Consider the following 12,000-nt stretch of genomic DNA (forward strand, 5'->3'; position numbering starts at 1 on the left):
TGTGTACCCGTGGCTGTCCTGGAACTTGCTTTGTAGACCAGCCTGACTTGGAACTCAGGGGTCAGCTTGTCTCTGCCTCCCAAGTGCTAGCCACCACACTTGGCGAAGACCAGCACAGCATCATTTTCACCAGGTGAAAATGATGATCACAGGGGCATCTGAGAAGCTGAGGGAGGAAGAACCAGCGCTCATCGGAGTGGGTACAAAGAGGGCCAACTATGGTGTGGGTATATCTAGGACTCGGTGGCAGACAGGTGGCTTGCAGGACCCCAGGCTGGCCGCAGGCAACGCGGCTTTCTTGCAGGCAGTCTCCAGAGCGTGACGGATCCTGGGACCATGGGCGCGGGATGGACAGTGCCCCTGGCCGCAGTGTGCGCCTCCCGTACCAAAGAGCCCTTTAGGCGACGCCATAGGGACCAGTGCGCCCGCCTGCTCCGCAGGGAGGCAGAGCCGAGGACGTGACCGGGCGCCGGGGGCGGAGTCTGGGGCGGGGCTCCAGTCGGCCCCGCCCCCGAGGCCGCGTGGCCGTGCGTCCCGGCTGTTGCGGATAAAGTAGTTTGAGGCGAGCCGGCCGCGGTCACGTGAGCGGAAGATGGCGGCCCCGGCGGGCGGCGGGGGCTCCGCGGTGTCGGTGCTGGCCCCAAACGGGCGGCGCCACACGGTGAAGGTGACGCCGAGCACCGTACTGCTGCAGGTGCGGCCGCCGGCTCGGGTGGGGGAACGGGCGGACGGGTGGACGGGCGGAGGGCCCGAGGTGGCCGCGCCCGGGCCCGCCCCTGCGGTTGCTCCCGGGGCTGCGGGGCGGAGCCGGGCCCTGGTGGGCGGTGCTTGAGGCAGCCAATCGGTGCCTTTCGCGCGGCTGCCCGCCCCATTCTGTGTCTGGGTCCCGGGGGCGGGGCGTGATGCTCGGAGGCGCCTTTCTTGATCTCCGGGGCGGCTGGGGACCTCACCCCCAGGCAATGCTGCTGGAGACCCGGCGTCTTCGGCGCTTCTCCGAATTCAGCTTCCTCGTTCACCGGGAAGAGGGGCGTCCCTGCCTGCTCCGCTCAGGGGCGTCCCTCCGAACCCTGGATCGGCCTCGTCCGTGGGCCCGGAAGTGAATTTTGCTAAGTCATTCACTGCTTTTGACTGTCGCTGCTTGTGACCTCCTATGAATCACACACCTGTTTCTTGAACCTCTGTTGTTAGGTTGCAAAAGCGCATACTATTCAGATCTGGGTCAGGAGCCCACAGAGTGGGGAACACAGTTCAAAAATGAGGCTCTATAGTACCTAATACAGCCCCACAACCCTCTGGCAGGACCCATTTGGAGTTGGGCTCATGCAGAGAAGATTTGGGTCATGCAGCATCTGCACAGAGGATGCCAGGCCCCAGAGTGAGACAAGAGATACAAAGTAGTCCCTGTAAGGCGGTTAGTCCCCACCTAGAACCCAGAATGTGGGATCAGGGATGGACAGGCTGTGCCACACTTTGGGGAGTAAGTCAGGAAGGAGTCCCCAGTAGGAAGGGGAAACCTGACAGAATTTTTAGGTACGGTTTGCTAAGCCTTGTTGAGTGGGATGTTTGGTGGGCTGGCCTGTGTACCTGCCATATGAGTTCTCTGGTCCACATAGGTTTTACTGTCCATTCGTCCCCTAGGTACTGGAGGACACATGCCGACGGCAGGACTTCAACCCCAGTGAATACGATCTGAAGTGAGTTTACTCAGGCTCAGCTGTGGGCTTCTCAATCCATCTGGTCCTTTTCTCAACACACAAACTGTCTCTGCTTTGGAAAAGCCCCCTTGGGTAGTTTAAAAGAAGTTTATTCTTATCCAGTTCAGAAGGCAAAATCTAGAATCTAAGTGTCAGTATGACTATACTCAGAATGTTCTAAGGGAGAGGTGTTCTTATTTCTTTCAGCTTCTGGCTGTCCAGGTGTTCTTTGGCTTGTGATTGCATCATTACAGTTTCTGCCATCTCTTGCTCTGCTGTGAGGACACAAGTCACTGAGTGGAGGGTCCTCTGGTTAGGTGATTTCCTCCCTTAATACCAAGAAATACCTGTACCGGGGCTGGAGAGGTGGCTCAGAGGCTAAGAGCACTGACTGTTCTTCCAGAGGACCTGAGTTCAATTGCCAGCAACCACATGGTGGCTCACAACCATCTGTAATGAGATTTGATGTCCTTGTCTGATATGCAGGCAGAGCATTGTATACATAATAAATATTTTTAAAAAAAAAATCAATATTTGTACCAAATAAGGTCATGCCCACAGGTTTTTAGGGGCAGGGACAATGATGTATCTTTTGGGGAGCACTTCTAACCCTACAGTGTAGGATTTTAGTTCATTTGAGTATGTAAGTTCCTGGTGGGGTCTTAGTGCAAAGACATGGTCGCGCAGAAATGGGTAGAAACCTGTGAAGGGACTGTCATCCTCCCCACTGTAGTTCTTCCCGTCTGATTCTCCGCAGGGGGTGGGGGGCTCTGATACAAAGAAAGGGGCAGGCCCTCCAACAGGTCCTCAGGGCTGAGGACGCAGGAGGGCGCATTTCATGCATGGTGTTTCCCCTTGGAGAGAGAGACCTGTTTTCACAGCCTTGTTCTCCTGACCTTTTCCACACTGCATTCTGAGCTTTCTAGGAAGACATTTCTTTGAAAAGGTACCTGCATCAGGCGGTTCCAGGCTCCAGCTTCCATTCTGGTCATCTCACAGTCACGGAGCATGTGCCCCGAGTGGCCAGGATACCCTGCCACAAAGCCTTGTGCCAGCGCTGTTCCCTTAACCTGCCCATGATCCATGGTGTCTGGTTGGAGTAATGACTATAATTTGAGTCAGTTCCTCTACAACACTTTGTCCCGGCCTCTCCTTTCCATTCACTGGCTGTAATTTGTTTAAGAAGTGCTGCTGCTGCCCTGGCTGGTGCCCGGCAGTGAACATAGTGAGGGGCCTTCTCTCTGCCCGTCGCTGTCAGCTTGCAGGCCTATGGCAGCTTGCAGTTTTGAGCTGTGCTGAGGACCGGGGTCAACAGTGTCTCCTTCTTAGTTCTGCTTTTGTTTCTCTGGTTTCTTTTTCTTTTGCGAGACAGGCAGGCTGGCTTTGAGCTCACAGAGATCCTCCTGCTTTTACCTCCTGAGTATTGGGATTAAAGGTGTTGCTCCCACACCTGGCTCATTCTCAGTTCTTCCAAACACCCTTGGACTTTATAAATAGGTCACAGTCGCCAAAACTGCTATTCCCAACAGCGTCTTGAGTTTAAAATGTGGGGCTAGTCACTTTCTGTATTCAAAAGTGGTTGGCGATAAATGATATATTCAAATTCCGCACAGATGTATCTATCTAATTCTGTAGTTTCCTCCTAAATGTTCATTAGAACAGAGTCGGAGTCTGAGCCCAGTTGTCCTCCATAGTCCTCAGGTGGCCCATGCACGTCCTCTAGGCAAGGCTGTTCCACTTTGTGCGGTGTGGGAGCTGTAGGCTGGATAGTTGTTCTCATTCCTGGAGAGTCTTGGGATGAGAAGGAACAAGGTTAGGAAGGCAGCTGGGTAGGCTCTTTCCCCAGGGATGGCATTGACCAAGCTTCTCTCCCTTCTTGCCTGTTCTTCTCATCCAAGGGGCAGGTAATAGCCTCCTGGTGACTCATACTGTGTTGCCAGGAGCCATGTACCAGATCCAGGAGTCGCCTTTGTGTGTCCTGAACTGTCATTGACTCTCCAGTTTTGGGCTGAGCTCTCTGGAAAGGGCAAACATCTTGGAGGCTGCTTCCAAGATAATGTCTGAGTCTCCACTGATGCTTCTAGATCTGTTGGTCATTGGGTGCTTCTGAGAAGCCATACGTCTGAAGCCCCTACAAGCCCTTAGAGCCTCCCTGCACACTAACCCCTCATGGTGTAAGGCAGAGAGGCGATGGCTAATGTGACTTTGTATCTTGCCTGGTTTCACTCTGAATTTCTGTAAGGACATCGGACTGGGCTGTCACCCTCCTGTGCTTGTTTCGTGCTTCTCTGGGTAGCAGCAGGCGGAGTGGTGGACTGGGATATATTTCCTGAGCCAGAGCAACACTGGCAAATGGAACGACAGGATTCTTAGGTGGAATTTTATTGGTCTTGCTTGAGACAACTTTCTTTTTTCTCCTTATTTTATACATAATTGTGTATGGTCCATGCATGCCAAGCGTGCCTGTGGAGGTCAGGACGGTTGCTGAAGTCAGTTCTCTTCCGTTACCAGCTGGCTGTCACCCATCACATAGGGATTTTTACGGGTCAAGGTTTCCAAAAGTCCAGGCTGGCCTCCAATTCTCTACATACTCAAGATGATCTGATCCTTCTGTGTCTTAGTACTGGGGTTACAGGCATGCAATCCTACCATTCCAGGGTTGTACAGTGCTGGTGATTGAACCCAGGGCCTCATGCATATTAGGCATATTAGACATTCCTGAGGGTCAGCTCTCAGGCCAGCATCTGCTGCAGTATCTCTAGGTACCACCCTCACCTGTGGATAGGCTCATCCTCTTGTATTCCCCTCTGTATCCCTGCCAGTCCTGTGCCTCTCTAAAGCTCTGAGAGCTGAGGGAGCAGTCGGCAGGGGCTGCGTCCTCAGGGACGTCTGTGCTTGTGTCTGTTGTGCAGGTTTCAGAGGACTGTGCTCGACCTCTCTCTCCAATGGAGATTTGCCAACCTGCCTAACAATGCCAAGCTGGAGATGGTGCCTGTGTCCCGGAGCCGCGAGGGGCCTGAGAACATGGTAGGTGTCCAGCTGTGAAGCCCAGTGGCACTGCCCCTCTGCCTCTGCCGGCCTTGTGGAGCAGGGGATGGCACCGCCGTGGGCTGAAGGGGAGCAGTGCTGAAGCTTTGCCTATGGGTCTGCTGGAGGTCGAGACAAGTCCTGAGGTCCATTCTCCCTCAGTTAAGACAAAGCTACATTTTCTGCTTGAATAACTCAGGACTGGGAGTGAAAATTTTCTCCCTTATGCAGGTGGTTTTTGTGTGTGTGTGTTTTTGTGTTTTGGGTTTGTTGGTAACACTGTACCAGCTGGATGTTTCTGATCAGAGATCCTGAATTGCCCTAAGGACACTTGCTTCTCAGCCTCCTAAGAGCTCCTGCTGGGCCTCAGCTGCAGCTTTGCCCACCTGCTGACATGATCTAGAGCAGCTGCAACCCCTTGGGGAATCAGGTGACCCTTTCACAGGGGTCACATACTAGATGTCCTGCATATTATATATTTACATTATGATTCATAACAGTGGCAATTTGTGGTCATGAAGTAACAATGGAATAGTTTTATGGTTGTGGGTCAGCACCACGTGAGGAACTGTGTTGATGAGTTGCAGCATTAGGAAGGGTGAGGAGTACTGCTGGAGGGGGTTGTAGCTCATGTGTTCCTCGTTGAAGGTACGGTTGCTATGAGACATACAAAAGTGGTGTGCTCCGTAATAAGCAGAAACTTAGAAAACTCCAGGTATCAGTCCTCTGTGCTGTGTGTGCAGTAGTCTGCCCTGAAGTTGGGGACATCTCACAGGATGCTGGGGGCTGGGTCGGGAAGCAGCTCATCTTTGGGCTCCCAGAGAGGCTGAACCGGTGCTGTCTGTGGCTGGGGGTAGTGGTAAAGGGGGCGTTTCCGTGATGGCTCACTGATGTGCAGCCTTTGATTGGTGATGCAGCCCTCCTGGGAAGCCCCCTCAGGCATCACACCCCTCCTCCTCGGCATTTGTGTCCAGGAGGTGGGGAGGGCCTGGCTCTGGGAATCTGGGTCTGCTGGGATAGTGTGTTTCTTCCTAATTCGGGGCTAACCTCTCACCTCTCCAGGTTCGAATTGCATTACAGCTGGATGATGGCTCCAGGTTGCAGGACACTTTTTGTTCCCGCCAGACACTCTGGGAGCTCCTCAGCCATTTTGTACAGACCAGGTGAGCTCTGGCAGGCAGATCCCAGGCTCTTTCCCGCCCCCTCCTGGCAGAGGTCTGAAACCCACACTGTGCTTCTGGCTCTGGCTTTTGCAGTCCTGATTGAATGGAGGTGCTCCATTGAAGGTCTTGGCAGCTCAGCTTCCAGGCCCGCTGGCCTTTTGTCCTCCAAAGAGAGCAAAGGTGTTCCTCCATCTTTGTCAGGACTCAAAAGATCCCAAGGACTGATGAACTGCAAAGGGAAATGAAATGTCTCCCAATGCCTATGTAAGATCTGTGTTTTGAGGATCCTTGGTTAGAATGAGCTTGTTGCTGTGACATTGCTTTATACAAAGAGTTCTGATATGCGTCTGTAGTTCTTGTTGTTAATAGTGCAAACGCTATTCTGAAGTGTGTAAATAGTGTTTAAGTGTGCTCTGTGGGACAGGAGTCTGTCTGTTTTTGTTATTGTTGCTTTTTTTTTCCTTCAAGACAGGGTTTCTTTGTGTAGCTCTGACTGTCCTGGAACTTGCTCTGTAGACCAGGCTGGCCTTGAACTCAGAGATTGGCTTCCCTCTGCCTCCCGAGTAGTGGGAATAAAGGTGTGCGCGCACACACACAGATACCCCGCCACAAGTCTGACAAGCATGCTAGAAGGAGTAGTATTTGCTGTATGACTGTAGGTGAGTCGCTGCCCTTCCTAGGTCTGTGCCCTCATTTGAGCCATGGCTGTGTGTGGACAAAGTAGGCTAATGTGTTTGGTGCAGCGAGATGTGGCCTGGCACAGTGCTCTGTGTGTGTGGGAGTGCGACTCTGGATCTGGTGCCCACGGTGGCCCCACGGGTGAAGTGTGCCTGGCTGTAGCAGCACTTGACTGCGGTGGACAGGAAATGCCAAGCTGTCCCAGTGAGTGCGGTACGAGGTCTACAGGTTCCCTTCTCTAAGACACTGGTGTCAGCAGCCCCAGTGGGAATTGAAGCCAGGTCTAAAGTAGATTTAAGAATGAATTAAGGGGGCTGGAGAGATGATTCACTGGTTAAGAGCACTGGCTACTCTTCCAGAGGACCTGAGTTCAGTTCCCGATACCTGACGGTAGCTCATGACTGTCTGTAACTCCAGTTCCAGGGGACCCGACACCCTCACACAGACATATATTTGGGCAAACACCAATGCACATAAGATAGGAATAAGTTAATTATTTAAGGAATAATTGAGTTGAAGTTAGATGTGAGCAGCTATGTAAATATGAGGTCATGTGATGGCCGGGGAGAGTTGGTGGCTGTGTGGGACAGGAACTCCAAGACTTGTCATGTCCTTAGAGTGCTGGTGAGATCGCAGACACAGCTGGCTAAAAAGGGTCACTCGGGCTGTGGATTTAGTTCAGTGGGGAGCATGTATGTGCATGAGGGCACACATACACAAAGCACATTCTAATGCTAGGCATGGCTTCTGTCCATAATTCAGGACACTGAGGCAGAAGGCTTGTGAGTTTGAGGCCATCCTGGGTTACACAGTGAGTTACTGACCAATTTGGGCTATATAGCATGACCGTGCCTCCTAAAACAGGGGACGAAGAAGACAGGAAGACAGGCTGGCCGGATGACTGGCAGTTAGGCAGGTCACCTGACTGGAGTCCTGCTGCAGCTCCGTGGGCTCCTCCCCTGGTGGCTGTGGGTATTGACTGACAGCATGGGAGAATGGGGCTAATGCAGACCTGGGCTAATGCAGACCTGGGCTATTGCAGACCTGGGCTAATGCAGACCTGGGCTATTGCAGACCTGGGCTATTGCAGACCTGGGCTATTGCAGACCTGGGCTATTGCAGACCTGGGCTATTGCAGACCTGGGCTATTGCAGACCTGGGTTAATGCAGACCTGGGCTAATGCAGACCTGGGCTATTGCAGACCTGGGCTAATGCAGACCTGGGCTAATGCAGACCTGGGCTATTGCAGACCTGGGCTAATGCAGACCTGGGCTATTGCAGACCTGGGCTATTGCAGACCTGGGCTATTGCAGACCTGGGCTAATGCAGACCTGGGCTATTGCAGACCTGGGCTATTGCAGACCTGGGCTATTGCAGACCTGGGCTATTGCAGACCTGGGCTATTGCAGACCTGGGCTATTGCAGACCTGGGCTAATGCAGACCTGGGCTATTGCAGACCTGGGCTATTGCAGACCTGGGCTATTGCAGACCTGGGCTATTGCAGACCTGGGCTATTGCAGACCTGGGCTATTGCAGACCTGGGCTATTGCAGACCTGGGCTATTGCAGACCTGGGCTATTGCAGACCTGGGCTAATGCTCGGACCGGGCGGCTTGAAGCTCATTTCTTCGGGGTTAGAAGCTCCATATCAATGGAGGGCAGAGGGCAGAGCACTCAGGGTCAGTTGGGTTGCCGGTCTTCTGTGCCAGGGTACTCACTACAAACAGTCCAGAGGATAGAGGCTCCACACTGAGCCTGGCGGCAACAGAGCACTTTGCAGAACTGAAGATCAGTGTCCCTGACTGAGAGGCTTGTGTAGACCCACAGTAGGCCAAGGACCCTTATCAAGGGATGCCGTGAAATGCAGCCTGGGCATGGAAATGATTCTGTTCCCTTCCCGGGGGGCACAGGCCAGAACCCCTGATAGGGACAGAGCAGTGCCTTCCAGATCTGCTTGTGCTAGAATTCTTTCTCTTGCCAGGGGGTCACAGAAGAGTGAGGGTAGAACAGACAGCCCTGGATGTGAAAGGGCCCAAGTTTACTCTGACATCTCTGAAAGAAACTGCTGGTCTCCAAGAAAGGAGACTACAGACTTCCTGCTGGGGTCCTGGGGCAGTTTTCCTCAAAGGAGCAAGGGGTGGGTACAGATAAACAAAATAGCTATAGGAAAGGTGTTTGGAAAGACTCAAGGTCCAGAGAAAATGCCTTAGGGCCAAGGCGATGTTCTTAGGTGTCCCCCTAGGCTCATTGCAGGATCAAGACACCAAAAGTGGAGGGCTGCTTCTTCTTTACTGCGTGTCTGTCATCACAGGAGAATGAAGATGAAATGGCCCAGAGTATTTTAGGTTGCCTATTGGTGAGGGGCTGATGGAACTGGAAGGGGTGGGAGAACATACTTGTGTCCCTGTGTTCACTCTTGCCATGAGTGCAGTTGGAGACACAGATAGTAGTGTGATTCAGGAGACTGTGCAGCCCTGAGGTCAATGCCTCTGGACCCATGACAGTTAGCATGTCTGCCCGTGGATATTACAGATACTTTTTAAACATGGAGTATTGGATAGGGAGTGATTTATGCCCAGCTTTCTCATGATATTATGGATTGAACCTAGGGCTTTGTGCATGCTAGGCCTGTGTTCTACCACTAATTATATCCTTAGCCCACTCTTCACTTTTTACTCAGCATGTGTATGTACACTTGCCAATTCAGGTGGATTGGCTGGCCAGTAAGCCCCAGGGACCTTCCTGTGTTTGCCTCCTGGCATTGGTATTACAGGTTTTACCCCTAGGCCCAGCTTTTTCATGTGGCATCTGGACTTAGATATTCATTTTATGTGGCAAGCATTTTCCTGTCTAAGCCATCTCACTGCCCACTCCTTTTACTTTTTGAGACAGGGTTTCACTTGTTTGCCCAGGCTGCCCTTGAACTTACTCTGTAGCCTAGGCTGGCCTTGGATACAGAGTCTTCTTGCCTCAGACTACTGAATGTTTGCATGCTGTCTTCTGTTGTCTTTCTTGTTTGTTTGCGATTGCCGTAAATACTTTGCTGAAGATCCTCAGTGTCCCTTCCTGCATGCTGTCTCTGTTGAGTGGCCGTGGCCTCCATTCATCTGCCTGATGTGTGTACCTGTGCTGACAGGCCCTGCTCCTCATTGTGTGGCCTGCACAGGCAGAGCTAGAGTGGACCACTCAGCTCCCTGCCATCCTGCTTCCTCCCTCAGGATAAACTCAGAGATAGAATCACTGGACCAAGAGGTAAGACACCCATGAATTCCAGTTCTGAACTTTGAGACCTGAGCTGCTGCCCGCTCATGCCCCATGGTAGGTGCATTTCAGTGTCACAGTGAGGGCAGGGACTGTGTAGCAGGGACAGGTTCATCAGTGCATATGATGCAAAGCAAGTTCCAAGTGGGGAGTCCAAGGCTCTAGGTCTCCACCTCCTTGATGCTTCCTTGAATGCCCACGGGAGTGCCAGAGATTGGGCACTGAGGCTGTCATAGCGAATATAAAGCATGCTTTGTGTATATTTGTTTGGGGGGCACTGGGTGGCTTTCTGGACTGGAAGTAGCATAGCTTTGGAAAGTGGTTCTTTCTGGTCTGAGCCACCCCCACGCAGACCACTGGGGATGCCTTGTAGGCCACGTGTGCTGGTCATGGACATAACCCAGAGCTATAGAAACTATAGTAATGAAAAAGTAAAAAGAAATGTAATTAACTTGATTGATAAGTTTAAGTACATCTAAAATGTTACCTTTTAAAGGTGGTGGTGGTGTATGCACTTGGGAGGCAGAGGCAGAGGTGGAGCTCTGTGAATTCAGAGTGAGATCCGGGACAGCCAGGTCTACACAGCATAGTGAAACCCTGTGTTGAAAAACAACAACAACAACAAAGAATGTTATCCTTTGAACATGTAATCAGTTGAAAATTAGGTTATTTATGATTAGAGGCTTTTGAGGATCTTTTTTTTTTTTTTTGAGACAGGAATTCTCTGTGTAACCCTGGCCATCCTGGAACTCACTCTAGACCAGGCTAGCCTTGAACTGAGAATCTGCCTGCTTTCTCCTGCCTCTGCCTCCTGAGTGCTGGGATTAAAGGCTCACACTGCCATGCCTGGCTTGAAGATTTGCTTATTTCTAGTTTTCATGTTTTTGTCTGCATATATGTGTATATATGTATGTATGTATATATGTGTGCTTGGTATACATACACATAGCTGGATGTTATAGATGGCATCATCCATAACTTCCCTGGAACTGCAGTTAACAGATACTTGTGAGCCACCATGTGGGTGCTGGGAACTCAATCCAGGGCCTCTGCTAGAGCAACAGCACTCTTAACTGCTGAGCCGTATTTACAGACCTGGAATGAAATTGTTGAAATTTGAGAATCTTACTTAGAGCTCCGGCCAGCCCTAGTTGCTGCCTCAAGCACTAGCCAGACCTGCTGTCTACTTCTCTGGTCGCTGACTCTGATGTCTGGTGATCACTGGCCACCCAGATGTGCCCATGCTTGCTTTAGGGTTGTATGCTGGAGCACCGTCCAGTGGTTGGGCAAGACACAAATGGAAACATGAGTGTCCAAAGGCTATAGGAGTGGAGATTAAGAATGTGTGGGGCTTTCTTTGTAGCGTGACCCAGGCCTCCTGCTGTGAGTCAGAATTTACCACATGTCCGGAGGTCCTGCGGCTATCCACTGAGCCCGCATGGGTGTGTAGTCAGTAGGGCTAGTCTAGCAGGCCACATCAGGCAAGTGGCCAGCAGGAAGTGTTGAGTAAGACAGAGGAGAGGAGGTGTGAGGGGCTGGGAGGACGTGAACTGAAGGGTGTGCTTTGGAACACTCCAGGTTCAGACTCTGCCTGTCTGCGCCCCCAGGCAACAGGGTGGTGATTTGTTTGTTTGTTTGTTTGTTTGTTTTGTAAGTGTCATGAACTCAGTGCAGAGGGGACTCGCCCTCACTGGGTCCTCTTCTCTGCACCTGTCCTACGTAGCCCAAGCCCTTTCTCTGTCCCCCTCAGCTCTTGAGTGATTAGCTACAATTCTCAGGAGAGCTGGGTGATTTGGGGGGGGGGGGTCCACAGGGTATGACACGTGGAGAAGACTGGGTGAGCACAGCACTTCTGGGGCTCTGAGGTCAAGCCCTGTGGCCATATTCAGGGTAGATTTGGTACCAGTGGGCTCCACTGTCACCTGGCACTGGGCACTGGTATCTTGTGCTCTAACGACTTGACTTCACCCTCAGAGGGCACCTAAACCAGAAGCCATACTACCTGTGTGTCGTTCTTGTATTTGGGGACATGGTAGTGCCAGGCTTTCATTGGCAGCACTGATGTTAACACTGTCCTGTGTTAGTGAGGTCTGAACAGATGACGTACACACACATTGTAGACAGTGCTTGTCCCCAACATATAGTGCTCTCACTAGGAGCTGAGCCCCAAATACCC

At 51.9% G+C, this 12,000-nt stretch overlaps 1 protein-coding gene across 1 annotated transcript in view; it reads left to right on the forward strand.

Annotated features, from left to right (window-relative positions):
* Positions 1–520: 520 nt before the first annotated feature.
* Positions 521–12,000, forward strand: part of Aspscr1 (ASPSCR1 tether for SLC2A4, UBX domain containing) — a 37,962-nt gene continuing 26,482 nt past the window's right edge. Inside the window, exons 1-4 of the mRNA XM_050140093.1 lie at positions 521–694; positions 1,639–1,694; positions 4,607–4,721; positions 5,784–5,884. Coding sequence (XP_049996050.1) covers positions 593–694; positions 1,639–1,694; positions 4,607–4,721; positions 5,784–5,884 — 374 coding nt within the window. The 5' untranslated portion in view covers positions 521–592. The remainder of the gene's footprint in view (positions 695–1,638; positions 1,695–4,606; positions 4,722–5,783; positions 5,885–12,000) is intronic.

The sequence above is a fragment of the Alexandromys fortis genome, unplaced genomic scaffold, assembly GCF_014885135.2.
Source record: "Alexandromys fortis isolate MF-2015 unplaced genomic scaffold, M_Fortis_MF-2015_v1.1 scaffold_39, whole genome shotgun sequence".
Classification (NCBI taxonomy): domain Eukaryota; kingdom Metazoa; phylum Chordata; class Mammalia; order Rodentia; family Cricetidae; genus Alexandromys; species Alexandromys fortis.